Raw genomic sequence first — 24777 nt, forward strand, 5'->3', positions numbered from 1 at the left:
GGCCTTGACGCGCCCTTTTAACAAATGAGGAATCTGAGGCTGGGGGCGATCCGGTGATTGTCCAAGGACACGGCTAGGAGGCTGGCAATGCCAAGAGGGAGCCCTTGCCTTCTGATACAGGATGTTGCTTGCCACTTGGGTTCAGGCAACATTCTGATAGAGGAAGTATGCTTGGTTAGCACCTGCGGTCCAGGGGATCTGGCAGTTAGCAGTTGCTCGATAAATGTTCGCTGAATGAACAAATCATCAGAATTGAGTAAACACTGCATAAACGCGGTGAAGAATGCTGGAGTTGGAAGGGACACATTGATACCACAGAGCAATCGGCTCGTCTTTCTGATGCTGAAAGGGAGGGTTCGAGATAGTGCTGCACAGCTAGCTAATGACAGAGCTAAGACCGGAAAGTATTTATTTGTTTGTTTATTTGTTTGTTTATTTAATAGCTACGGAATGCCTGCTACAGGAGAGTGCTAGACTCTCGGGTCTATGCGGTCGAGGAGAGACACAAGCTTACCAATTCCCTCCTCAGAGCGCTAAAAAAAAAAATGAGAGAGAAAAGAGAAAGCACTTCAGGAGAGTAAGGTGGGGACAGAATTCCCAGAGAAAAGGATGTGAAGGAAGAACCTGGAGCGCTTGGTCCGGACCCGAAGTGGAAAAGGATGACACAAAGTGGAAGAGCGAGAAAGCGGAGCGACCCTCGGCCCCTCGGCCCGTTTCTCCGCCGAGCCACACGGGGGCGCTGCACCCCTTCCCGCGTCCCGGGCCGCGGCGGCGCCGCCTGCTCGCCTTTTCCCGGCGGAAATGCCCGGGCGATGACGGACACCCGGAGGGAGGGGAGAGAAAGAGCGAGAGACAAGGGGCAAGGGAACCGGTAGCGGCTGGCGGGCGGGAGGCGGCGGTGGCAGGTGCTCATCGTCCGGCGGGAGCTGCGCGGAAGCCCCGCACCTCCCCGCGCCCTTCACCGACTCCTGGGGCGCGCGGCCCGACGGGCCAGGGCGGCCAGGGGTCTCCCGGAGGCCCTGCGCCCGGAGCCGCCCGCGGGGCTTGGGCGGGGCGCGGGGTCGCGCTCCCTGGCTCCTTCCTCTCCCGCTGGGAGCTGGCGGCGGCGGCGGCGCCGGGCGAGGGGAGCGGCGCCCGGGGCTGGGGCGCGCGGGGGCGGGGAGGGGGGCGGGAGGCAGCGGGGAAGGGGCTCGGGCCACCATGGACGACAAGGCGTTCACCAAAGAGCTGGACCAGTGGGTCGAGCAGCTGAACGAGTGTAAACAACTGAACGAGAACCAGGTGCGGACGCTGTGCGAAAAGGTGAGAGAAAAGGGGCGAGATGCGGGCGGGGAACCCGTTCCTCCTCCTCCCTCTCCCTCCTCTCTCTGCCCTCCCCCACCTCCCCTCCCCTCCCGGGACGTCCGCCCTGTGTCCGGCGCGCCGGTCCGGGAACCCGCAGGGCTGCGTCTCCGGCTTGGGCATCCTTCCCCGGGTGGGGTCGGGCGCTTCCAGGACCCCCGGAGACCCAGCCCACGATCCGGACCGGACGCTCCCGGTCCTGGCCTGTGGGGTCCGGGGTAGGTGGACGGGGGCATTGTGGCACCCGGAATCCACGCCCTGAGTGTGATTGGGGTCGCCGACGCTCTTGTGGGGGGATTGCTGACACCCCAGCATTTCCCGTGCGGACTAGCAATCGTGGCGCTTTAGCTGGCCGGCAGATGAATCTCGTGCGGTGTCGAAATTGAAAATGCACCGAAAACGAACCTGGGTGTTGTGACTATCAACGCGCTGGGTAATACACCCAGGCTTTTTCTCAGGTGACTCGGGCCCATCAAAAATCAGTAAATTGGTATGCGTCAAGCGTTTGTTTGTAGAGAGGTGGGTGTGATGACAGACTGTGATTTTTAAAATAGAAGTTCACTTTAGTTGAGACAGATGGTGACTGGTCTTCACGTTGAGAGGCTCTTTGGAAGCAAAAAATTGTTGATTTTCAGAAACAAGACGGCAAGTCTTAAGTTTGGCAACAGTGCTTGCCTGAGATGTTTAATGGGGTATGTGTTTTTCGTGCAGGCTAGCACTTTTCAGAAAGTTATTTCTATTATATGTAAGGTTTTTTTCATTTCCAGAAAGTAATAAAATATGCAGGTGGTTTACTGTTGCTCTTGATAGTGTGAGCTGAGACAACTTTCTGAATTCTGTGTGCATTGTTTTCTTAACCACTGTAATTATTCCGGACTTTCCATCTTACTTTTCTCATTCATCTTTTATGTAGTTTGGACTAAATAATTTTTATGTAAAAAGGTCCCATGTGAAGGAGTAACGAAGTTAGTTATTCTTTAATGTTTTTGGGTTTTGGGTTTTTTTTTTTTTAAGCCAAAATCCGTAAGACTTTCTTCATGATTGTGTTTGGAAGTCAGGATGCCCCAGAAAAGCACTAAAGAAAGAAAGATTTTGTCATTATTATTTATAGGGTACCCTTAAAATTAAGCATCTTAGGAATGGAGGAGTAATAGCTAATATTAAGTAGTTAGAATAGTGTTTTTTAACTAAGTGTAATGTTGCTTAGGGCCTTTATGTATTAACTTTTTGAAGTGTAGTTAATTTACAGTGTGTTAGTTTCAAGAATACAGCAAAGTGATTCAGTTTTTTTGAATTTTTGAATTTCATTGTACTTTTTTATACAGCAGGTTCTTATTAGTCATCCATTTTATACATATTACTGTATACATATTAATCCCAATCGCCCAATTCATCACACCACCACCACCACCCGCCCCCCCCAACCGCTTTGTGCCCGTGGTGTTCTCTACATCTGTGTCTCAATTTCTGCCCTGCAAACCGGTTCATCTGTACCATTTTTCTAGGTTCCACAAATATGCGTTAATATACGATATTTGTTTTTCTGACTTACTTCAGTTTGTATGACAGTCTCTAGATGCATCCACGTCTCTACAAATGACCCAATTTCACTCCTTTTTATGCCTGAGTAATATTCCATTGTATATATGTACCACATCTTCTTTATCCATTCGTCTGTCGATGGGCATTTAGGTTGCTTCCATGACCTGGCTATTGTAAATGGTGCTGCAGTGAACATTGGGGTGCATGTGTCCTTTTGATTTATGTTTTTCTCTGGGTATATGCCCAGTAGTGGGATTGCTGGGTCCTATGGTAGTCCTATTTTTAGTTTTTTAAGGAACCTCCATACTGTTCTCCATAGTGGCTGTATCAATTTACATTGCCACCAATAGTGCAAGAGGGTTCCCTTTTTTCCACACCCTCTCCAGCATTTGCTGTTTGTAGATTTTCTGATGATGCCCATTCTAACTGGTGTGAAGTGATACCTCACTGTAGTTTGATTTGCATTTCTCTAATAATTAGTGATGTTGAGCAGCTTTTCATCATGTGCTTCTTGGCCATCTGTATGTCTTCTTTGGAGAAATGTCTATTCAGGTTCTCTGCCCATTTTTGGATTGGATTGTTTGTTTTTTTAATATTGAGCTGCATGAGCTGTTTATATATTTTGGAGATTAATCCTTTGTCCGTTGATTCGTTTGCAGATATTTTCTCTCATTCTGAGGGTTGTCTTTTCGTCTTGTTTATGGTTTCCTTTGCTGTGCAAAAACTCTTAAGTTTCATTAAGTCCCATTTGTTTATTTTTTTTATTTCCATTACTCTAGGAGGTGGATCAAAAAAGACCTTGCGGGCTTCCCTGGTGGCGCAGTAGTTGAGAGTCCGCCTGCCGATGCAGGGGACACGGGTTCGTGCCCCGGTCCGGGAAGATCCCACATGCCGTGGAGCGGCTGGGCCCGTGAGCCATGGCCGCTGAGCCTGCGCGTCCGGAGCCTGTGCTCCGCAACGGGAGAGGCCACAACAGTGAGAGGCCCGCGTACCGCAAAAAAAAAAAAAAAAAGATCTTGCTGTGATTTATGTCAAAGAGTGTTCTTCCTATGTTTTCCTCTAAGAGTTTTATAGTGTCTGGTCTTACATTTAGGTCTCTAATCCATTTTGAGGTTTTTTTTGTGGATGGTGTTAGGGAGTGTTCTAATTTCATTCTTTTACATGTAGCTGTCCAGTTTTCCCGGCACCACTTATTGAAGAGACTGTCTTTTCTCCACTGTATATTCTTGCCTCCTTTGTCATAGATTAGTTGACCATAGGTGCGTGGGTTTATCTCTGGGCGTTCTATCTTGTTCCATTGATCTGTTTCTGTTTTTGTGCCAGTACCATATTGTCTTGATTACTGTAGCTTTGTAGTATATATAGTCTGAAGTCAGGGAGTCTGATTCCTCCAGATCCATTTTTTTCCCTCACGACTGCTTTGGCTATTCGGGATCTTTTGTGTCTCCATACAAATTTTAAGATTGTTTTGTTCTAGTTCTGTAAAAAATGCCGTTGGTAATTTGATAGGGATTGCATTGAATCTGTAGATTGCTTTGGGACAAATACCAACAATATTGATTCTTCCAATCCAAGAACATGGTATATCTCTCTATCTGTTGGTATCATCTTTAATTTCTTTCATCAGTGTCTTATAGTTTTCTGCATACAGGTGTTTTGTCTCCCTAGGTAGGTTTATTCCTAGGTATTTTATTCTTTTTGTTGCAATGGTAAATGCGAGTGTTTCCTTAATTTCTCTTTCAGATTTTTCATCGTTAGTGTATAGGAATGCAAGAGATTTCTGTGCACTAATTTTGTATCCTGCAACTTTACCAAATTCATTGATTAGCTCTAGTAGTTTTCTGGTGGCATCTTTAGGATTCTGTATGTATAGTATCGTGTCATCTTCAAACAATGACAGGTTTTTTTTGTTTTTTGTTGTTTTTTGCTTTACGCGGGCCTCTCACTGTTGTGGCCTCTCCCATTGCGGAGCACAGGCTCCGGATGCGCAGGCTGAGTGGCCATGGCTCATGGGCCTAGCTGCTCTGCGGCATGTGGGATCGTCCCGGACCGGGGCATGAACCCGCGTCCCCTGCATCGGCAGGCGGACTCTCAACCACTGAGCCACCAGGGAAGCCAACAATGACAGTTTTACTTCTTCTTTTCCAATTTGTATTCCTTTTATTTCTTTTTCTTCTCTGATTGCCGTGGCTAGGACTTTTCAAGACTATGTTGAATAATAGTGATGAGAGTGGACATCCTTGTCTTTTTCCTGATATTAGAGGAAGTGCTTTCAGTTTTTCACCATTGAGAATGATGTTTGCTGTGGGTTTGTCATATCTGGCCTTTATTATGTTGAGGTAGGTATTATGTTGAGGTAGGTTCCTTCTATGCCCACTTTCTGGAGAGTTTTTATCATAAATGGGTGTTGAATTTTGTCAAAAGCTTTTTCTGCGTCTATTGAGATGATCCTATGGTTTTTATTCAATTTGTTAATATGGTGTATCACATTGATTGATTTGTGTATATTGAAGAATCCTTGCATCCCTGGGATAAATCCCACTTGATCATGGTGTATGATGCTTTTAATCTGTTGTTGGATTCTGTTTTCTAGTATTTTGTTGAGGATTTTTGCATCTATATTCATGAGTGATATTGGTCTGTAATTTTCTTTTTTTGTAGTATTTTTGCCTGGTTTTGGTATCAGGGTGAGGGTGACCTCATAGAATGAGTTTGGGAGTGTTCCTATGCACATTTTTGGAAGAGTTTAAGAAGGATGGATGTTAGCTCTTCTCTAAATGTTTGATAAAATTCACCTGTGAAGCCATCTAGTCCTGGACTTTTATTTGTTGGAAGATTTTTAATCACAGTGTCAATTTCCTTACTTGTAATTGGTCTGTTCATATTTTCTATTTCTTCTTGGTTCAGTCTTGGAAGGTTATACCTTCCTAATAATTTGTCCATTTCTTCCAGGTTTTCCATTTTATTGGCATAGAGTTGTTTGTAGTAGTCTCTTAGGATGCTTTGTATTTCTGTGGTGTCTGTTGTAACTTCTTTCTCGTTTCTAATTTTATTGATTTGAGTCCTCTCCCTCTTTTTCTTGATGAGTCTGGCAAATGGTTTATCAATTTTGTTTATCTTCTCAAAGAACCAGCTTTTAGTTTTACTGATCTTTGCTATTGTTTTCTTTGTTTCTATTTCATTTATTTCTACTCTGATCTTTATGATTTCTTTCCTCCTGCTAACTTTGGGTTTTGTTTGTTCTTCTTTCTCTAGTTCCTTTAGGTGTAAGGTTAGATTGCTTATTTGAGGTTTTTCCTGTTTCTTGAGGTAGGCTTATACTGTATAGCTATACTGTATAGCTATAGTTCCCTCTTAGAACTGCTTTTGCTGCATCCCATAAGTTTTGGATCATCGTGTTTTCATTGTCATTTGTTTCTAGGTATATTTTGATTTCCTCTTTGATTTCTTCAGTGATCTCTTGGTTATTTAGTAATGTATTGTTTAGCCTCCATGTGTTTGTGTTTTTTACGTTTTTTTCCCTGTAATTCATTTCTAATCTCATAGCATTGTGGTCAGAAAAGATGCTTGATATGATTTCAATTTTCTTAAATTTACTGAGGCTTGATTTGTGGCCCAAGATGTGATCTATCCTGGAGAAAGTTCCGTGCACACTTGAGAAGAAAGTGTAATCTGCTATTTTCGGATGGAATGTCCTATAAATATCAATTAAATTTATCTGGTCTGTTGTGTCATTTAAAGCTCCTGTTTCCTTATTTATTTTCATTTTGGATGATCTGTCCATTGGTGTAAGTGAGGTGTTAAAGTCCCCCACTGTTATTGTGTTACTGTTGATTTCCTCTTTTATGGCTGTTAGCATTTGCCTTATGTATTGAGGTGCTTTCTGTGTTGGATGCATATATATTTATAATTGTTATATCTTCTTCTTGGATTGATCCTTTAATCTTTATGTAGTTTCCTTCCTTGTCTCTTGTAACATTCTTTATTTTAAAATCTATTTTATCTAATATGAGTATAGCTACTCCAGCTTTCTTTTGATTTCCATTTGCATGGAATATCTTTTTCCATCCCCTCACTTTCAGTCTGTGTGTGTCCCTAGGTCTGAAGTGGGTCTCTTGTAGACAGCATATATATGGGTCTTGTTTTTGTATCCATTCAGCAAGCCTGAGTCTTTTGTTTGGAGCATTTAATCCATTCATGTTTAAGGTAATTATCGATAGGCATGTTCCTATGACCATTTTCTTAATTGTTTTGGGTTTGTTTTTGTAGGTCCTTTTCTTCTCTTGTGTTTCCCACTTAGAGAAGTTCCTTTAGCATTTGTTGTAGAGCTGGTTTGGTGGTGCTGAATTCTCATAGCTTTTGCTTGTCTGTAAAGATTTTAATTTCTCTGTCGGATCTGAATGAGATCCTTGCCTGTTAGAGTAATCTTGGTTGTAGGTTCTTCCCTTTCATCACTTTAAATATGTCGTGCCACTCCCTTCTGGCTTGTAGAGTTTCTGCTGAGAAATCAGCTGTTAACCTTATGGGAGCTCCCTTGTATGTTACTTGTCATTTTTCCCTTGCTGCTGTCAATAATTTTTCTTTGTCTTTAATTTTTGCCAATTTGCTTACTATGTGTCTCGGCGTGTTTCTCCTTGGGTTTATCCTGTATGGGACTTGCTGTGCTTCCCGGACTTGGGTGGCTATTTCCTTTCCCACATTAGGGAAGTTTTCGACTGTAGTCTCTTCAAATATTTTCTTGGGTCCTTTCTCTCTCTCTTCTCCTTCTGGGACCCTTATAATGCGAATGTTGTTGCATTTAATGTTGTCCCAGAGGGCTCTTAGGCTGTCTTCATTTCTTTCCATTCTTTCTTCTTTATTCTTTTCCGCAGCAGTGAATTCCACCATTCTGTCTTCCAGGTCACTTATCCGTTTTTCTGTCTCAGTTATTCTGCTATTGATTCCTTCTAGTGTAGTTTTCATTTCAGTTATTGTATTGTTCTTCTCTGTTTGTTTGTTCTTTAATTCTTCTAGGTCTTTGTTAAACATTTCTTGCATCTTCTTGATCTTTGCCTCCATTCTTTTTCCAAGATCCTGGATCATCTTCACTATCATTATTCTGAATTCTTTTTCTGGAAGGTTGCCTATCTCCCTTCATTTCGTTGTTTTTCTGGGGTTTAATCTTGTTCTTTCATCTGGTACATAACCCTCTACCTTTTCATCTTGTCTATCTTTCTGTGAATGTGGTTTTTGTTCCAAAGGCTGCAGGATTGTAGTTCTTCTTGCTTCTGCTGTCTGCCCTCTGGTGGATGAGGCTATCTAAGAGGCTTGTGCAAGTTTCCTGATGGGAGGGACTGGTGGTGGGAAGAGTTGGGTGTTGCTCTGGTGGGCAGAGCTCAGTAAAACTTTAATCCTCTTGACTGCTGATGGGTGGGGCTGGGTTCCCTCCTTGTTGGTTGTTTGGCCTGAGGCAACCCAACACTGAAGCCTACCTGGGCTCTTTGGTGGGGCTAATGGTGGATGGACTCTGGGAGGGCTCACATCAAGGAGCATTTCCCAGAACCTCTGCTGCTAGTTTCCTTGTCCTCACAGCCACAGCAACCCCCTGTGTCTGCAGGAGACCCTCCAACACTAGCAGGTAGGTCTGGTTCGGTCTCCCCTGGGGTCACTGCTCCTTCCCCTGGGTCCCGATGCGCACACCACTTTGTGTGTGCCCTCCAAGAGTGGAGTCTCTGTTTCCCCCAGTCCTGCAATCAAATCCCACTAGCCTTCAAAGTCTGATTCTCTAGGAATTCCTCCTCCCGTTGCTGGACCCCCAGCTTCGGAAGCCTGACATGGGGCTCAGAACCTTCACTCCAGTGGGTGGACTTCTGTGATGTAAGTGTTCTACAGTCTGTGAGTCACCCACCCAGCAGTTATGGGATGTGATATTTTTGTGATTGCATCCCTCCTACCGTCTCATTGTGGCCTCTCCTTTGTCTTTGGATGTGGGGTATCTTTATTGGTGAGTTCCAGTGTCTTCCTGTCGATGACTGTCCAGCAGCTAGTTGTGATTCTGGTGCTCTCGCAAGAGACAGTGAGTGCACGTCCTTCTACTCCGCCATCTTGGTTCAGGGCCAGGTGATTCAGTTTTACATATATATATATATATATATATATATTCTTTTTCAGATTCTCTCTTGTATTAAAGGTTATTACAAGATATTGAGTATAGTTCCCTGGGCTGTACAGTAGGTCCTTGTTCATCTATTTTATATATAGTAGTGTGTATATGTTAATCCCAAACTCCTAATTTATCCCCCCCCCATCCACTTTGGTAACCATAAGTTTGTTTTCTGTGTCTGTGAGTCTATTAAATAACTATATGTTGACTTGAGGATTTAGTTCTGTAAATAGAACTGCCAAGCAAATGGTATTTTTGTGTTTCTGAAACAAATTGTTTACTTACTGCTTCAAGTTCGACATTCAGTTTTCTTGTAGGATAAACTATAATTTCATGGTTTAGAATATATGTTTTAAATCAATCTCTCAGGCTCTAGTGTCAGGTGAAATATCCAGTTCTGAAAGTAGCTGAGTCAGTTAACCTCACTGTGAACAGTAGATGTAGACTTGAAGTAATGGGCAAAGTTGGTAGTTGAATTGGTTTTACCTTTGACCCTCTACTAATTTTAAGATGTCTTCCTGGAGAAGAATGTTGTACCTCGGCTCAGTCACACTTGAGCCTTAATCACTTGAGCAAGCTTTCTGAGTTTGCCCAGAGAGATTATTTTAACCTCAGCCCCTAAATAAATTGGACTACCCATCTCTAGGACCTCTGAAGTATATTTAAGCTGGTATCTTACCCACTTCTTTCTTTGTATACTTGTACTTTTCCACTAAGCATGTTTTTTTTTTTTCGTTGCGGAGCACAGGCTCCGGACGTGCAGGCCCAGTGGCCATGGCTCACGGGCCCAGCCGCTCTGCAGCATGTGGGATCTTCCCGGACCGGGGCATGAACCCGTGTCCCCTGCATCGGCAGGCGGACTGTCAACCACTGCGCCACCAGGGAAGCTCTAAGCATGATTTTTTAAGTGAAAATCTCCTGTCATTCATCTTTGTCCTCCACCCCTTTGATGGGGTTGCCGATGGGCTGGAGAAGAGTGACGGTAGCCCTTCCTCATTACCCCCTGAGCAGTGCTTAGTGCGGCAGCCGCCTTCTAGCGGCTGTGGTGAACCTCTGTGGTGTATATTTTCTGCCTTCTAACCTTAGTCTAAAGTTCCATTTTATTTCCCTACCTCTACCCGCCTTTTTCCTGCCAAGTGCAGTGTTTGTTTATAGCAAACTCTAGTAGGCAGCCTGAGTTCAAACCCTGGCTCCACAGCTTGATGGCTGCCAGTCTCTGCACCTCTGACTCCTTATCTAAGACAGGGATGATAGTACTTGCTGATCTCCTGGGGCGGTTGTATTAAGATACTACTTGTGTAAAGTCCTGACCAGAAATTAGCAATGAGTATTAAATGAAGAAAAGCTAAAAATAAAAGTAGCTATTTGATCTTGTTTTAAATGTCATCCGATTTTCTTTTGGAAAAAGATGCAAAATAAGTAGATGTGTTGATATGACTTCTCTGTGGAGAATGTACTTCAAAAGAGGTTTTCTATATAGTGGTTCTAGAACTCTGAAAAATGCAGTTTCATTATATCTTTTTAAAATTTTATGATTTATTTATTTATTTTTTGGCTGCGTTGGGTCCTCGTTGCTGCGTGCGGGCTTTCTCTAGTTGCGGTGAGCGGGAGCTACTCTTTGTCGCGGTACGCGGGCTTCTCATTACAGTGGCTTCTCTTGTTGCAGAGCACGGGGCCTAGAGCATGCGGGCTTCAGTAGTTGTGGCAGTTGGCCTCAGTAGTTGTGGCTCGAGGGCTCTAGAGCGCAGGCTCAGTAGTTGGGGCGCACAGGCTTAGTTGCTCTGCGACATGTGGGATCTTCCCGGACCAGGGCTCGAACCCGTGTCCCCTGCATTGGGGGCAGGCATATAGAAAGAATATAAGAGACAGTAAAAAGTCAAATCTAATTGTAAATATCATCTTTTTGTTTAATTCTTTGTAACTAGATTTTAGGTTTTTTTTTTTTAAGTAACATGATTTTTTTGGAGTCTGTTAGAAATACTGTTCTATAGAAAGTTACATCATTGTGAGGGTGATTTCTCCCTCAAAATTAAATTCCTATTATAACTCAGATTGCCTAAAACGTGAAGGAGTCAGCTGAAATTAAGACCAAAGTGGTACTGGAAAAAGCCCTGTTTTGAGGTAGTGGCCAAAATAAAACCCATCCTAATGCCAGTTGGAGAAGAGCTACGCAAAATATGGGTATGAATGATATGGTGTGTCTGGCCTTCAAGATTAATTTCTGTCTAGAGAAAAACAGTTTGCATAAAATAGTTAAGGCATGTCTTCCAAGAAGACGACTAGCTCTTAACATGAACTTAAATTAGCAGTCCATCTTTGCAGCTGATTGCACATTTGACTCGTCCTACGTGTGTAGAGAGATTGCTTCTGCCATTTGTTTCTGCAACAGCAGTATGCACAGTGATTTAGAAGGACAGTGTGCCTGGAGAGCCAGTCTGGCACTGTCAAGGACATTCTGTGACTAGAACTTTTTTTTTTTTTTTTTTTTTTTTTTTTTTGCGGTACGCGGGCCTCTCACTGCCGTGGCCTCTCCCGTTGCGGAGCACAGGCTCCGGACGCGCAGGCTCAGCGGCCATGGCTCACGGGCCCAGCCGCTCCGCGGCATGTGGGATCCTCCCGGACCGGGGCACGAACCCGTGTCCCGAACCCGTGTCGCCTGCATCGGCAGGCGGACTCTCAACCACTGCGCCACCAGGGAAGCCCATACTAGAACTTTTATTTATTTATTTATTTATTTATTTATGGCTGCGTTGGGTCTTCGTTTCTGTGCGAGGGCTTTCTCCAGTTGTGGCAAGCGGGGGCCACTCCTCATCGCGGTGCGCGGGCCTCTCACTATCATGGCCTCTCTTGTTGCGGAGCACAGGCCCCAGACGCTCAGGCTCAGTAATTGTGGGCTGCTCCGCGGCATGTGGGATCTTCCCGGACCAGGGCTCGAACCCGTGTGTCCTGCATCGGCAGGCGGACTCTCAACTCCTGCGCCACCAGGGAAGCCCCGGAACTATTTTTAACATTTGTTTGGCAGAGCCTCAGGAAGAGCAAGTGTTCAGGCTCTTGGACCTGATGAACTTTGTTTTGTCCTGAAGAACCTTGGTGGTGATGGTGTTCTAAGTAGGAGGGAAATGCAGCCTGTTTGTGTGCTAGGAGATCATACAGTGCCTACTTAGAAAACGTTTGAGGTTTGTGTAGATAAACATGTAAAGTTTACATTGGGCTAATGGTTGGATTCCTGGGTCCTGGCCTCAGCGTTGAAATAAGCAGAAGTATCTTTAGGATGTTACTTTACTTCATTAATGTGAAATAGCATGCTTAAATTGTTGAATGCCTTAAACTATCTTAAAGAAAATTATTGATAGATCCTGGTTAAAAATGGGGACTTCCCTGGTGGTCCAGTGGGTGAGACTCTGCGCTCCCAATGCTGGGGTCCTGGGTTCGATCCCGGGTCAGGGAACTGGATGCCACATGCTGCAACTAAGAGTTCAAATGCCGCAACTAAAACATCCCGCACGCCGCAACAAAAATCCCACGTGCCGTAACTAAAACCGGGCACAGCCAAATAAATAAATACTAAAAAAAGAAAAAAAGAAAAAAAAAAGATCCTAATAAAAATCAATGATTTTTCTGAGTCGAGAAAACTCTTTCGATTACTTTTCTTTAATAGTTTGTAGCTAAACGTGGTGGTCTTAACAGCCCAAAAGCTTAACTATTAACTTTCATTTTAACTTCTCTTGAGCAAAGGTTAGTGCCAGCTCTAGTGGCCATTGATATAGTTCACAGTGCAGTAACATAGATAGAAAGTAGCTCGTTTCTTTCTACTATAACAAAGAATGACATGATTACAGTGGAATATGACGTTAAAACCCAATTTTACTGACTGAACAAATCATCATTTTCCGTGCTTGTCTAAGCCAACCTTTCATAGCAGACAGGTAAAGAAACTAAAGCAAACTAGACTAGCATGAACTACTGCTAATGACTGGAAAACAGACCTTTTAAAATCAGTTCATCACTTCTTGACTTTACATATGTGTAAAATCATGTTCATAGAAAAAATGAAGATACATTATAAATGTTTCACATGGAGTAGTTTTATTTGCAACATATGCCTTTTATTCTACTTTGAAGATCTTGCAGACATTTTTCCTTCAGTTTTTTTTTTCAGGACAAATGCTCTGAAGGACTTGGTGAATGAAGTCCTCTTTGATGAAAGGAAACCAAAATACCAGAAATTGAAGATAAAATTAATGCCAAAACAATCACTGCACTTTAGACTATGTAAACTATATTTCTGAACTTAGATTTTCTAAGAAAAATGGCATTAAAATCACTGTCATCTTCAAAGAAGGCTAAGTCAGAGCTGCAACAGCATTTCACATTTAGTTTTGGGGTTTTTCCTCATATATATATATATATATATATATATGTATGTATGTATGTATTCTTTTGGCTGCGCCAGGTCTTAGTTGCAGCACACGGGATCTTTAGTTGCAGCATGCGGGATCTAGTTCCCTGACCAGGGATTGAACTCGGGCCCCCCTGCATTGGGAGCCCGGATTCTTAACCACTGGACCACCAGGGAAGTCCCTCCTCATATTCTTAAATTGAGATGTAATTCACATACAATAAAAGTCGCCCTATAAAGTGTACAATTCAGTGGTTTTAGTATATCCATAAAGTTTTGCAACCATCTCCACCATGTAATTCCAGCACATTTTCATCACCCCAGAAAAGAAACCCTCTGCCCACTAGCAGTCACTCCTCATTCTCCCTTCCCCCCATCCCCTGGCAGCCACTGATTTACTTTCTGTCTCTACGGATTTGCCTGTTCTAGACATTGTATATGAATGGAATCATGTAATGTGTCATGTTTTGTGTCTGGCTGGAGATTCTTCCATGCTGAGCACGTGTCAGTACTTCACTCCTTTTAGTGGCTGAATAAAATTCCCTTATATGAATATAGCACTGTGGTTGTGTTTATAATTAAGTTATTGCCATCTGGAATTTGTTTTGAAGTTTAAAAAGTTATTTTTTTCAGATTGAAAAAGTAATACATATTTGTTTTTTAAAAATTTGAACATCTCAGAAATGTAGGGGAAAAGCAAATGCTCTCCACTGTTGCACCCACCTTCCCTGTCCACTACCATCCTGCCTCAGAGGCAAACATTAGGTAGTTTTCCAGGCCTTGTTCTCTGTGTGCAAAAAACATGGGTTTTGGGGGGTAGGGAGGATGTTTCTGGTGTATTGTTTTCATTAAAGTGGGATCACAGTTATACTAAAATCTTTTTTTTTAACCAAACAATCTGTCTTGGCCTGTGTACATACATATAGTTCATTCTTTCTTAATTTCAACAGACCATAGGATTTATTCTTGTGTTTCCAAGCTTGACACTGCTTGGCATACAGACTCTTGACTGTGGTTGAACTGAAAGAAAAGGTTTATTTCTTTGTATTGGAAAAAAAAAAAAAAAAGGTCAATTCTCATTTATGGAAGAACCTTGTAACTGTAGGAGGACAGGCCACCCTACTTACATTAACCTAGCCCTGTAGGATTTGGAACTTCATTTGATCTCATCTGTTTTGGAGATCACTCTGTTCTATGGCTTTCTTTAGATGAATTTGCCTAGGAGTAAGAGCCTCTAGCCTCTCATGTTTTATAGCAGATTATTTATGTGTAAATAGAGGGGAAAGAAAAGAACTTGTATACTGGCTCTGCCAAAACCAAATACGGTAGCCTTTTGGGATTATGGCTCTGGCAGTGGGCACCAACACAAAAATAAAAATAGAATGTCACCTGTTGAGAAGCTGGGGAGACTTGACATTTACATATTCTGCATTCTTAAAATGTGGGTAGAGGAAAAATAAAGTATTATATGTGAATGTCATTCACAAAGCTTTATTTTTCTCAATTCTCTTCCTAAGATAGATTTGACTTTACAGCAACAAGAAAGAATATGTTTTAAATGGGTGAGAAAGGAAGCAAGTTTGAATGGATAGGTATACAGCGATGCGTTAAACTTGCGGGTATACTGTTAAGCTTTATGCCTGGATGTGTCTGTGCCGGGTGGCATTTACCATCACCACAGTCCTTCACTTCACAGTTTAAACTTGGTCTTGTCAGAGTCTTAGAGGTAATTAAACTTCGGGTGCTAAGTCACATTAGAAAGCACTCGTGAGATAGAATTACACGGTGTACAGAAAGGAGTTAGTGTAGCAGTCCTAAGACCGCTGTATGTAGAAAGGCCTCATTTCAAGGTTGTCTTGGGTGTCTGGAAACTTGGATCTGGGGAGGCTTCCCACCCTTCCCTGTTAAGCGTGGCTCACTCTGCCTAAACTGTTTATGCAAACAGTGTGATTTATGCGGAACACATGCTTTTCTTTTGAAGTCTGGAATTTTGGTACATGCTAGGCAGGGGGTATCCATGTGATCAGCTCCCCGTTACAAATCCTGGGCACAGAGCCTCTAATTAGCTTCCCCGTGACTGACAGATTTCACACGTGTAGTTTCAGCTTGTTGCTGCAGGTGTTAGGCACACTCTCTGCAGCTCCACTGGGACAGGACTCTTGAAGCTTGCGCTTAATTTACTCAGGGCTGTGCCCCATGCGCCTTTTTTTTTTTTGCTGATTTTGCTTTCTGTCCTTTTGCTGTAATAAATCATAGCCACGAGTACAACTACGTGCTGAGTTGTGTGGACCTTCTTTTGTGAATCATCACCAAACCTGGGGCTGGTCTTGGGGACCCCTGACACACAAGGGTTTTTACACTGAGAATTCCAAGTATCAGATGAACTGTACACTTACTAATGCCAGTCCAGCACATTCTTTCCTTGAAGGCAAGCCAGAGTGATCTCACAGTAAGATCACTTTACAGTAAAGGGTGTGAGCTATAAATCAAGTGTTTAGAGACATTAGGAATCTGTACAGTAAAGATAAAAATATTGGAGGGGCCTGGCTCTGGCCTGACAAAGTACTTCACTGTTATGTAGATAAAAGCTTAGGAAGTATTATGGTAAAGCAAACACACACACACACACACGCACACACACACACACACACTGTAAATCACATATCTTAACCCATCCTCATAGTTTTATAAAACCTGTGCTGGGTTAAGATAACCATATGTCCTTAAAAGAACAATTGTGGGACTTCCCTGGTGGCGCAGTGGTTAAGAATCCACCTGCCAGTGCAGGGGACACAGGTTCAAGCCCTGGTCTGGGAAGATCCCACATGCCGCGGAACAACTAAGCCCGTGCACCACAACTACTGAACCTGTGCTCTAGAGCCCGTGAGCCACAAGTACTGAGCCCATGTGCCACAACTACTGAAGTCCGCACGCCTAGAGCCTGTGCTCCGCAGAGAAGCCCGCGCACAGCAACGAAGACCCAACGCAGCCAAAAATAAATAAATAAACTAAATTTTTTTTTATTGAATTGGATAATATTTACATTTTGAGGCTTTTTATTTCTACATTTAAAGTGAGACAGTAATGATAATGTTCGTATATGAAGCAGGTTTCCTTTTTAGAGTTGGAACCATCGGCTGAGCATTATTTTTTTAATTAATAATCACAAAAATAGACATCGGGTCCAGTTGAACGCTCTAATGACTTATGCTCTTCAGTTTGATTTTTTTTTTTCTGAACAAAATTGGAAAGCTATCTTATGAATAAACTTGGTAAAAATGCCGTTTCATTTGTGATCTCGGACATTTCTGGCCATTTGCCAGACCTTTAAGGAGATGCTTGATAATCTCTAAAATTTCCTTCAGTTCTAATTGGAATTACACCTTGTAGCAGCTCTGCCCTCATTCTCGCCCCATCCCAGTGACTGATCGAGCAGCAGGGAGCATGTGTCTCAGCTGGCCAGTGAGAATTCTGGGAAAACTTCGTGAGAAGGATAGACTAGACTGGCATGTGCCCTCTGGCCTTTTGCCCCTTCTTGCTGAGTAAGATACCAGATGCAGTGCCTACAGATGCATCATCATTTTATGACCATGAGATGGTGACTCTGTTTACTAAGGATGGCAGAGAAGGTGAAGGGGAAGAATCTGCTGCCCCAGTGGCCCTTGAGGAGCTGCACCAACCCAGCGCTGCCTACATCCAGGCTTCTCGTTACATGAGAAAAATAAACCCACAGTTTAGGTCTTCTCTTCCCCCCTGAGAAAAAGATACTTCAGTAACATGATGATAATAAAATAATGTATTTTGCCACACAGCTAAGAATCAACCCTTAGAGAATTTGAGTTTGGAAAAGCATAGCTATTTCCACATTACATGTGTGGAAGGTAAGACTTCACATTTTAGAGAGACACAGACTCACAGATACCTAGTCTCCGTGAAGAAACTGAAGGGTATATAGGTCTTAGGGTTACACAGTTAGGTTTCAAATGGGAGAACTCATTTTTCTGGAAGACTTCTGCACATATAATCTCATTCTAACTAATTATGGGCAAAGAGAAGAAAAATACGGACTCTTGGGAAGTTTACCAGGCTAACTTAAGCAGAAATGTCATTTGCCAGAAGAACGTTTAGTAGCCTAGAATCAGAAGGCAAGCTGGAGAACCAAGCTTGGAAATTTTGCAGAAATTAAAGAGAGATTGGAGCCACAGTCAAAATCATACCATAGAAACGATTTAGAACTCTGGAGAAAACACTGTGTGGGAGTAGAACTTGCCACTGTCCCTACTGCTTAGAGTCACTTGCGATTAAAAGTCTGGGCTAGGTGCATCCAGTTGGCATAGATGAACCTGGAGGCAGACTGACTTTGTGATTCTAACAGTGTGTATACAGACTTTCGTTGGGATTTTGTTCTATGTATTCTAACATCAGTGTTTTGGACTGGTGTCATAGGATGAAATAGTCACTGAAAGCAAGTTGAGGTGAATGATACATGTCTTTGGAGTAATGTGAACCGACTTACCCTTATCTTTCATCTTACATGTAGGTCAACAGAACAGATGCATTAATATAATGATTTCCAAGCTTTTTAGTCTCGTGACCCCTTTTTACTCTTAAAACTTAAGGAGATCAGTATAGTAAGTGAATAAAAGTTTTTCAACAGAACTTCATAGTGTCACTATTACAAGTTTGGGAACTAATAAAGCCATCAATGTAGAAAATCTCCCTACCTAGACTTAAAAATTAACTTTTTGATTTAAAATACAGAAAATATAACTTTACATTTTAAGTCAACTGTTATAAAAATAGTTTAAAACCTTCTTTGATTTAACAGTTTAAACAATGAAGGCTAATTCAGAGCTTTATATTCTCAAATGCTTTCATATAAACAGTTTTCTTGGGCCTCTCAAAAATGCGACCTCTTAATTAGGATTGACTGAATCAATTATTTTTGAGGCATATTGTAACTTATTCTACAAACATCTTTATACTGCAGATGTCAGTATTATTCTGTTATCCTGTGTGCTGTAAATAATTCCCCAGGCTTTTTCTTTTATCTCTTTCTGTATACAGAAGTTTTTATTTTGTTTGGTTTGAGCTCATCAAAGCCAGCATGTTTGAGGTGGAGAGTTTACCTGTTCTTTTTATCTCTGGTGCCTGGCCTGTAACAGACACTTACTTGACAGATGTGACATGGATACATGAACCTTACTCTTCAGGAATATTTTGATATGTCACGTGATTGAGGTGTATGGTGTACATCAGAGCGAATGGTTTATTAGCCTCCTAACTTGACCTGTGTGGGAACTATATATTAAGTAATCTTTCCTCTGTTTTTGGTAATACTTCCTTTAGTAGGTTCTTTAAGTAGGGTTAGCTTGTTAAAAATTCTTAATGTTACATGACTTGAGGATTCTGTTTTAAATATTTCTGGAAAATGTTGGTTATTTGCTCCCATTTGACTTGAAAAACAAATTACTTGATGCTTGCTAAGCAGATGACATAATGATTTTACTCACTTTTAAGCTTGTTGCTGTGACTTTTTTCCAGTTGTTAGTTCCATTGCAGGAGGTTATGTTGCTCTTGAAAGACCTCTGCTACTTGTTTTCTCAATCTTCAGCCATTATACTAGGGTCCTTTTAACTTTGGGATTTGGCTTCTATAAATTGGTTTTTGGTTTTTTTCAGAGATTTCTTTCTTTTTTTAATGCGGACCATTTCTAAAGTCTTTATTGAATTTGTTACAGTATTGCTTCTGTTTTATGGTTTTTATGGGTTTTTTGGCCACAAGGCATGTGGGATCTTAGCTCCCCAACCAGGGATTGAACCCGTACCCCCTGCATTGGAAGGCAGAGTCTTTAACTGCTGGACTGCCAGGGAAGTCCCTGTAAATTGGTTCTTATATTAAGGACTTTTTGTCTTTAACCCCAATGCATTAATGCTTTGGGCTTGACTTGAATGACTCTGCTGTGAAAGTTTGGTCCCGTGATCTGAACCAGCTATTGGAAGAACCTAACATGATCATGTCTGAAAATGGTTAGAGCAGTTTTCTTGGTGTGAAACTCCTAGACAGTTTTTCTTGTTAAACAGGTGATCTTGTAGTTTTGTGACTTGCCTTTTTCATTTATATACCAAATACCCATTATATCAAATATACTTCTATAACATTCTTAATGTCTACTTAGTATTCCATTCTGTGGATGTTTCATATTTGTTTTCTTAACTATCCAGTGTACATTTATAGTTTCGTTTTTTTTTTTCTTAAAAGCAAACATTCCAGGCTTCCCTGGTGGCGCAGTGGTTGAGAGTCTGTCTGCCGATGCAGGAGACACGGGTTCGTGCCCCGGTCCGGGAGGATCCCACATGCCGCGGAGCGGCTGGGCCCGTGAGCCATGGCCACTGAGCCTGCGCGTCCGGAGCCTGTGCTCCGCAACGGGAGAGGTCACAACAGTGAGAGGCCCGCGTACAGCAAAAAAAAAAAAAAAAAAAAAAAGCAAACATTCCTTTACTTATATCCATACATATTTATCTGATTTTATTCATAGTGTAGATGCCTAGAAGTGGAGTTGCTTGGTCCAGTGTGTAACCATGTATCAGTTAGTGTTAGGTTTGGTTTGTGTAACAGAAAATCCAAAATAATAAAGGCTTAACCAAGGTTGCAGTTTGTATTTCTCCATGTACAGGAAAACTTGGAGATAGGCAGTCCAGGGGTGGTAACTCCACTGAGGTATCAGGAAACCAGACATCTTGCTGTGTTAGTTTCTTGGGGCTGCTGTAACAAATTACCACTAACTGGGTGGCTTAAAACAACAGACATTTATCCCTCACAGCTCTGGGGGCTGGAAGTCCAAAACCTAGGTGTCAGCAGGGCCACGCACCCTCTGGAGGCTCTAAGAGAGAATCCGTTCCTTGCCTCTTCCAGCGTCTGGAGACGGCTGGCACTCCTTGGCCACATCACTTCAATCTGCCTCTCTCTTCACATGGACTTCTCTGTCCGTGTGTCTGTCTCAAAACTCCCTCTCCCTCTCTAATAAGGGTATATGTAATTACATTTAGGGCCTGTTGGGATAATCTAGGATAAGTGCCCCCCACAAGATGCTTAATCACATCTTTTTCGTACGAGGTAATATACACAGGTTCTGGTGATCAGGAAGGGAGTATCTCTTTGCAGTGTGTTTTTTCAGCCTGCCACATCTTCCAGCACTCTGCTTGCTCTTACTAGGGAGCAGCCCCTCTTTATGGTAGAGGTGGCTCCTGGAGCCCAGTCATCACATATACATTCTAGGAAACAGGATGGAGAGTGATGAAGGGCACACCCCCTCTTTAAGGAAACTTTCTGGTTCCCACATAACACTCCTTACGTCACACAGACCAGAACTTAGTCTTAGAGCCATTTGTAGTTGCATGAGAGGCTGGTGCTATGGACTGAATATTTGTATCTTCTCAAAATTCATAGGTGATGCCTGATCCCCAGTGTGATGGTACTTGGAGGTGAGGCCTTTGGTAGGTAATTAGGTCATGAGGGTAAAGCCCTCATGAATGGAATTAGTGCCCTTTATCAGAAGAGACGCTAGAGAGATGACCTCTCTCTCTTAATACCATGTGAAGAAGGCGTCCACAGCAAGAAGCCGTCCCTCTGCAAACCAGGATGAGGGTCCTCACCAGGAATCAAATCAACCGGCACCTTGATCTTCGGCTTCTCAATCTTCAGAACTGTGAGGAATAAATTTCTGTTGTTTAAGCCACCTAGTCTGTTATTTGTTACGGCAGCCTGCACTAAGACAGCTGGGAAATGTAGTTTTTCAGCTCGGAGCATGACTATCTGATTGAATACAATGAGTTTAATTATTGAGAAGGAAAGGGATAGTGGATATTGAGGTTAGGCAGTCTTTGCCTCAGGTCAGTTTACATTTTGTTAGCTTTCCAAAGATGTGCATTCCTGCCTATAGGGTGTGAGAATAGGCATAGAAATCCCATGCCCCTTAGTTATTACCCCTCGGCCCTAGGCAACCCTAATCTTCTGTCTCTGTAGATTTGTCTGTTCTAAACAATTCACGTAAATGGAGTCATACAAAATATGACCATTTGTGACTGTCTTCTTTCACTTAATATGTTTTCAGAGTTGTAGCATGTGTCAGTACGTCATTTCTTTTTCTTTTTATTATTGAATAATAGTCCATTGAATGAATAATACCGTATTTGCCTATTCATTAGTTAATGGACATTTAGGTGGTTTCCACTTTTTGGCTATTGTAATGCTGCCATGAACATGTGTAAACTTAAGTTTTCATTTCTCTTAAGTATATATCTAGGAATGGAATTGCTGAACCACACGGTAATTCTATGTTTAACACCTTGAGGAACTGTCAGACTGTTTTCCACAGCAGTTGTACCATTTTAGATTTTCACCAACACTGTGTGAAAGTTCCAATTTCTCCACATCCTCAAAATCACTTGTAATTCTTTTTTATTTAGCCATCCTAGTAGGTGTAAAGTAGAATCTTGTTGTGGTTTTAGTTTTATGATTTTATAATACACATTCAGGTGGTTTTTTCCTCCACATTTTCTTTTAATAGACAGGAAATGATGCCTTCAAATTTGTGATAGGGGCTTCCCTGGTGGCGCAGTGGTTGAGAGTCCGCCTGCCGATGCAGGGGACACGGGTTCGTGCCCCGGTCCGGGAAGATCCCACATGCTGCTGAGCGGCTGGGCCTGTGAGCCATGGCCGCTGAGCCTGTGCGTCCGGAGCCTGTGCTCCGCAACAGGAGAGGCCACAACAGTGAGAGGCCTGCGTACCGCAAAAAAAAAAAAAAAAAAAAAAATTGTGATAGAATTTTTTTTTAATTGTTGATTTCATTTTTTTTTTAACAGGCTAAGGAAATTTTAACAAAAGAATCAAATGTGCAAGAGGTCCGTTGTCCTGTTACCGTCTGTGGAGATGTGCATGGTCAATTCCATGATCTTATGGAACTCTTTAGAATCGGTGGGAAGTCACCAGATACAAACTATCTATTCATGGGTGACTATGTAGACAGAGGTTATTATTCTGTGGAGACTGTGACTCTTCTTGTGGCATTAAAGGTATGGTTAATGACGTTTATTTTTTCAAGCTTTAATCGGCAAAAGGCAAGAGTGGTGGCATTGCATATCCCATGTTCTAGTTTATGATCCATTCACTTTATAGCCCCTTAAAATAACACTTCATTTTACATCTCTTGAGAGAGAGACATGAAAATGATACATTAAACCTCTCCTGCCTACTTCTGGTAAATTATTGTTGTAGGTAATCCATAGCTGAAGTCTTGGAATCATTTTTAGTCAACTTATCCCTCATGTATAGTCAACTAATAAGTTTTTAAAAAATTCTTGCCTTGCAAAATCTGTTATTCCTGTGTCTTATTTTTACTATCATACAATGTATATCTTCATCACTTCACACTTTAATTAGTGCAGTAGTGTGGTAGCTAATATTTCTGCCTCCAGGATCTGACCCCTCCAGATCTACCTTGCATATGCTGCCCGACTAAACCTCTCTCATTTAACATTCATCTTGTTACTTCACTGTTCCCAACTCTTCAATGATTCTGTGTTACCTGCAGAATCGAGCTCACACTCCTCGGCTGGTCCTCTACTGTCTAGCCTGAATTTGCTGCTCGTAGTTGGTAGCATAAACTCTTTGCCTCAGATCAGAGTCTTTCAGTGCTCTGGCTGTCTCCAAATATTTACCTGATTTCCCCAAACGATTATTCTGTCTCTGATTTCTTACCCCTTCTGCCAAGACTCAGCTCAAGTCCTACTTCTTCCATGAAGCCTTCAACCACCTTAGCTTTTACTCCTTCTACTCTAAATTATCATAAAATGTATTCTCCCATCCCTTATTTATGTTACATAGTGCTTTATTGCCCTGTTTCTCATACTTCCTTAAGTGAAATTAGTCCCTAACCAGCAGAATTCATGTATTTGTGTGGACCTGGTACTAGATTTGAACTCTGTGCTTAGTGCTGGACATATAATGGATGCTTAGTTGAATACGTGTGAAGTATGCATTTGCAGCTTTTTGGTTTGCAGAATCTGATGCTTTTTTATACTTCTTATCAGACACATTGCTAACCAAAAAGTATGTCTCTATGTTCTGTTATGGAAAGGAAACTATATAAATACATTTGAAATCTTGCCCACCTTTGGCAGGGCCTGGTTTTTTGTTTTTTGTTTTTTTTGACATGTCTAAAATTTCTTTTTTCCCCAAAATTGTCAAATATTTAATTATTTATGAAAATTTTTAACAATACATGTGCATCATAAAAAGTTGGTTTTCAACATAATACTGTAAAATATACAGGTTCTAGGAAGTGAACTAAAGCATAACAAAGATATATAAAAAAAAAGTTATTCATTCCCTTCCTACACCTCACCATCTTCATCTCCAGCCTGGCAGGGCCTGTTTTTGTGTTCTGTCGGCAAATACATTCTTCTGTGGGAAATAAAAGGGAGGGAGAAGTTAGTCTGTAGAGAGTTTGTCTTGGGTCCAGATCTCTTCTGTGTCTGTGGAGCATTAAAAAGTCATAGTGTTCTGGAAAGACTAAGAAGACTAGTGATAATTTGAGTATGAAAAAGATATTAGAGACAAAGAGTCAGATACGATTTTATTATAATAAAATAGTTACCAGTTAATAAGGATTCCAGTGAGGGGAGTATGGATACATAGTATGAAGAAGGATGGCCATAAAAAAATATTTCAAAGGTTAATCAAGAGGACCTGGTGATGAATGAGAAAGTTTTTTATTCTGAAAAAGAATTTACATTTAATGTACTAGCAGACTGAAGGACCATTTAAAGAAATGGGTCAGAGGTTAATGTGCTTAGCATAACACTGGTAAAAATACTTCCATGGGTTTCTTTTCCTTTTCCTTTTCCTTCAGGTGCGTTATCCAGAACGTATTACAATATTGAGAGGAAACCACGAAAGCCGACAAATTACCCAAGTATATGGCTTTTATGATGAATGTCTGCGAAAGTATGGGAATGCCAATGTTTGGAAATACTTTACAGATCTGTTTGACTATCTGCCACTTACCGCTTTAGTAGATGGACAGGTATGTATGTGGGGACAGATAAAAGTAGGAAAAGATTCTTTATTAGTAATTTAGGGTCTAGATTGACATGACATTCTTTCTGCATCTCCTTGGCCTTTTCTGCCTCTTTCCCTTATACTTAAAGTTTCAGAACAGGGAACTGGGTAAGTTTTATACACGTTGAGACCAGCAAGTTCTTCCTTTCATCCTCTCCATCTTCCTGCTTCTTCCCTTTCCATCTATTTATACACCATGTGTTAAGCGACAGTTTCTGATTCTGAGTAGTAG

The 24777-nt window shown here is 41.9% G+C and overlaps 1 protein-coding gene across 2 annotated transcripts in view; it reads left to right on the plus strand.

Moving 5' to 3' along the window:
* The first annotated feature begins 1167 nt into the window (after nucleotides 1-1167).
* Nucleotides 1168-24777, plus strand: part of PPP2CB (protein phosphatase 2 catalytic subunit beta) — a 32971-nt gene continuing 9361 nt past the window's right edge. Inside the window, exons 1-5 of one of the 2 annotated variants that reach the window (XM_081220744.1) lie at nucleotides 1219-1302; nucleotides 20874-20920; nucleotides 21026-21132; nucleotides 22289-22498; nucleotides 24337-24510. In XM_081220744.1, the coding sequence (XP_081076870.1) occupies nucleotides 22382-22498; nucleotides 24337-24510 (291 nt within the window). In that variant the 5' untranslated portion in view covers nucleotides 1219-1302; nucleotides 20874-20920; nucleotides 21026-21132; nucleotides 22289-22381. Of the gene's footprint in view, nucleotides 1303-20873; nucleotides 20921-21025; nucleotides 21133-22288; nucleotides 22499-24336; nucleotides 24511-24777 lie in introns of both variants that reach the window. The other variant, XM_081220743.1, reaches the window with a different exon arrangement.

Source organism: Mesoplodon bidens (genome assembly GCF_964165515.1).
Source record: "Mesoplodon bidens genome assembly, chromosome: 20".
Classification (NCBI taxonomy): Eukaryota; Metazoa; Chordata; class Mammalia; order Artiodactyla; family Ziphiidae; genus Mesoplodon; species Mesoplodon bidens.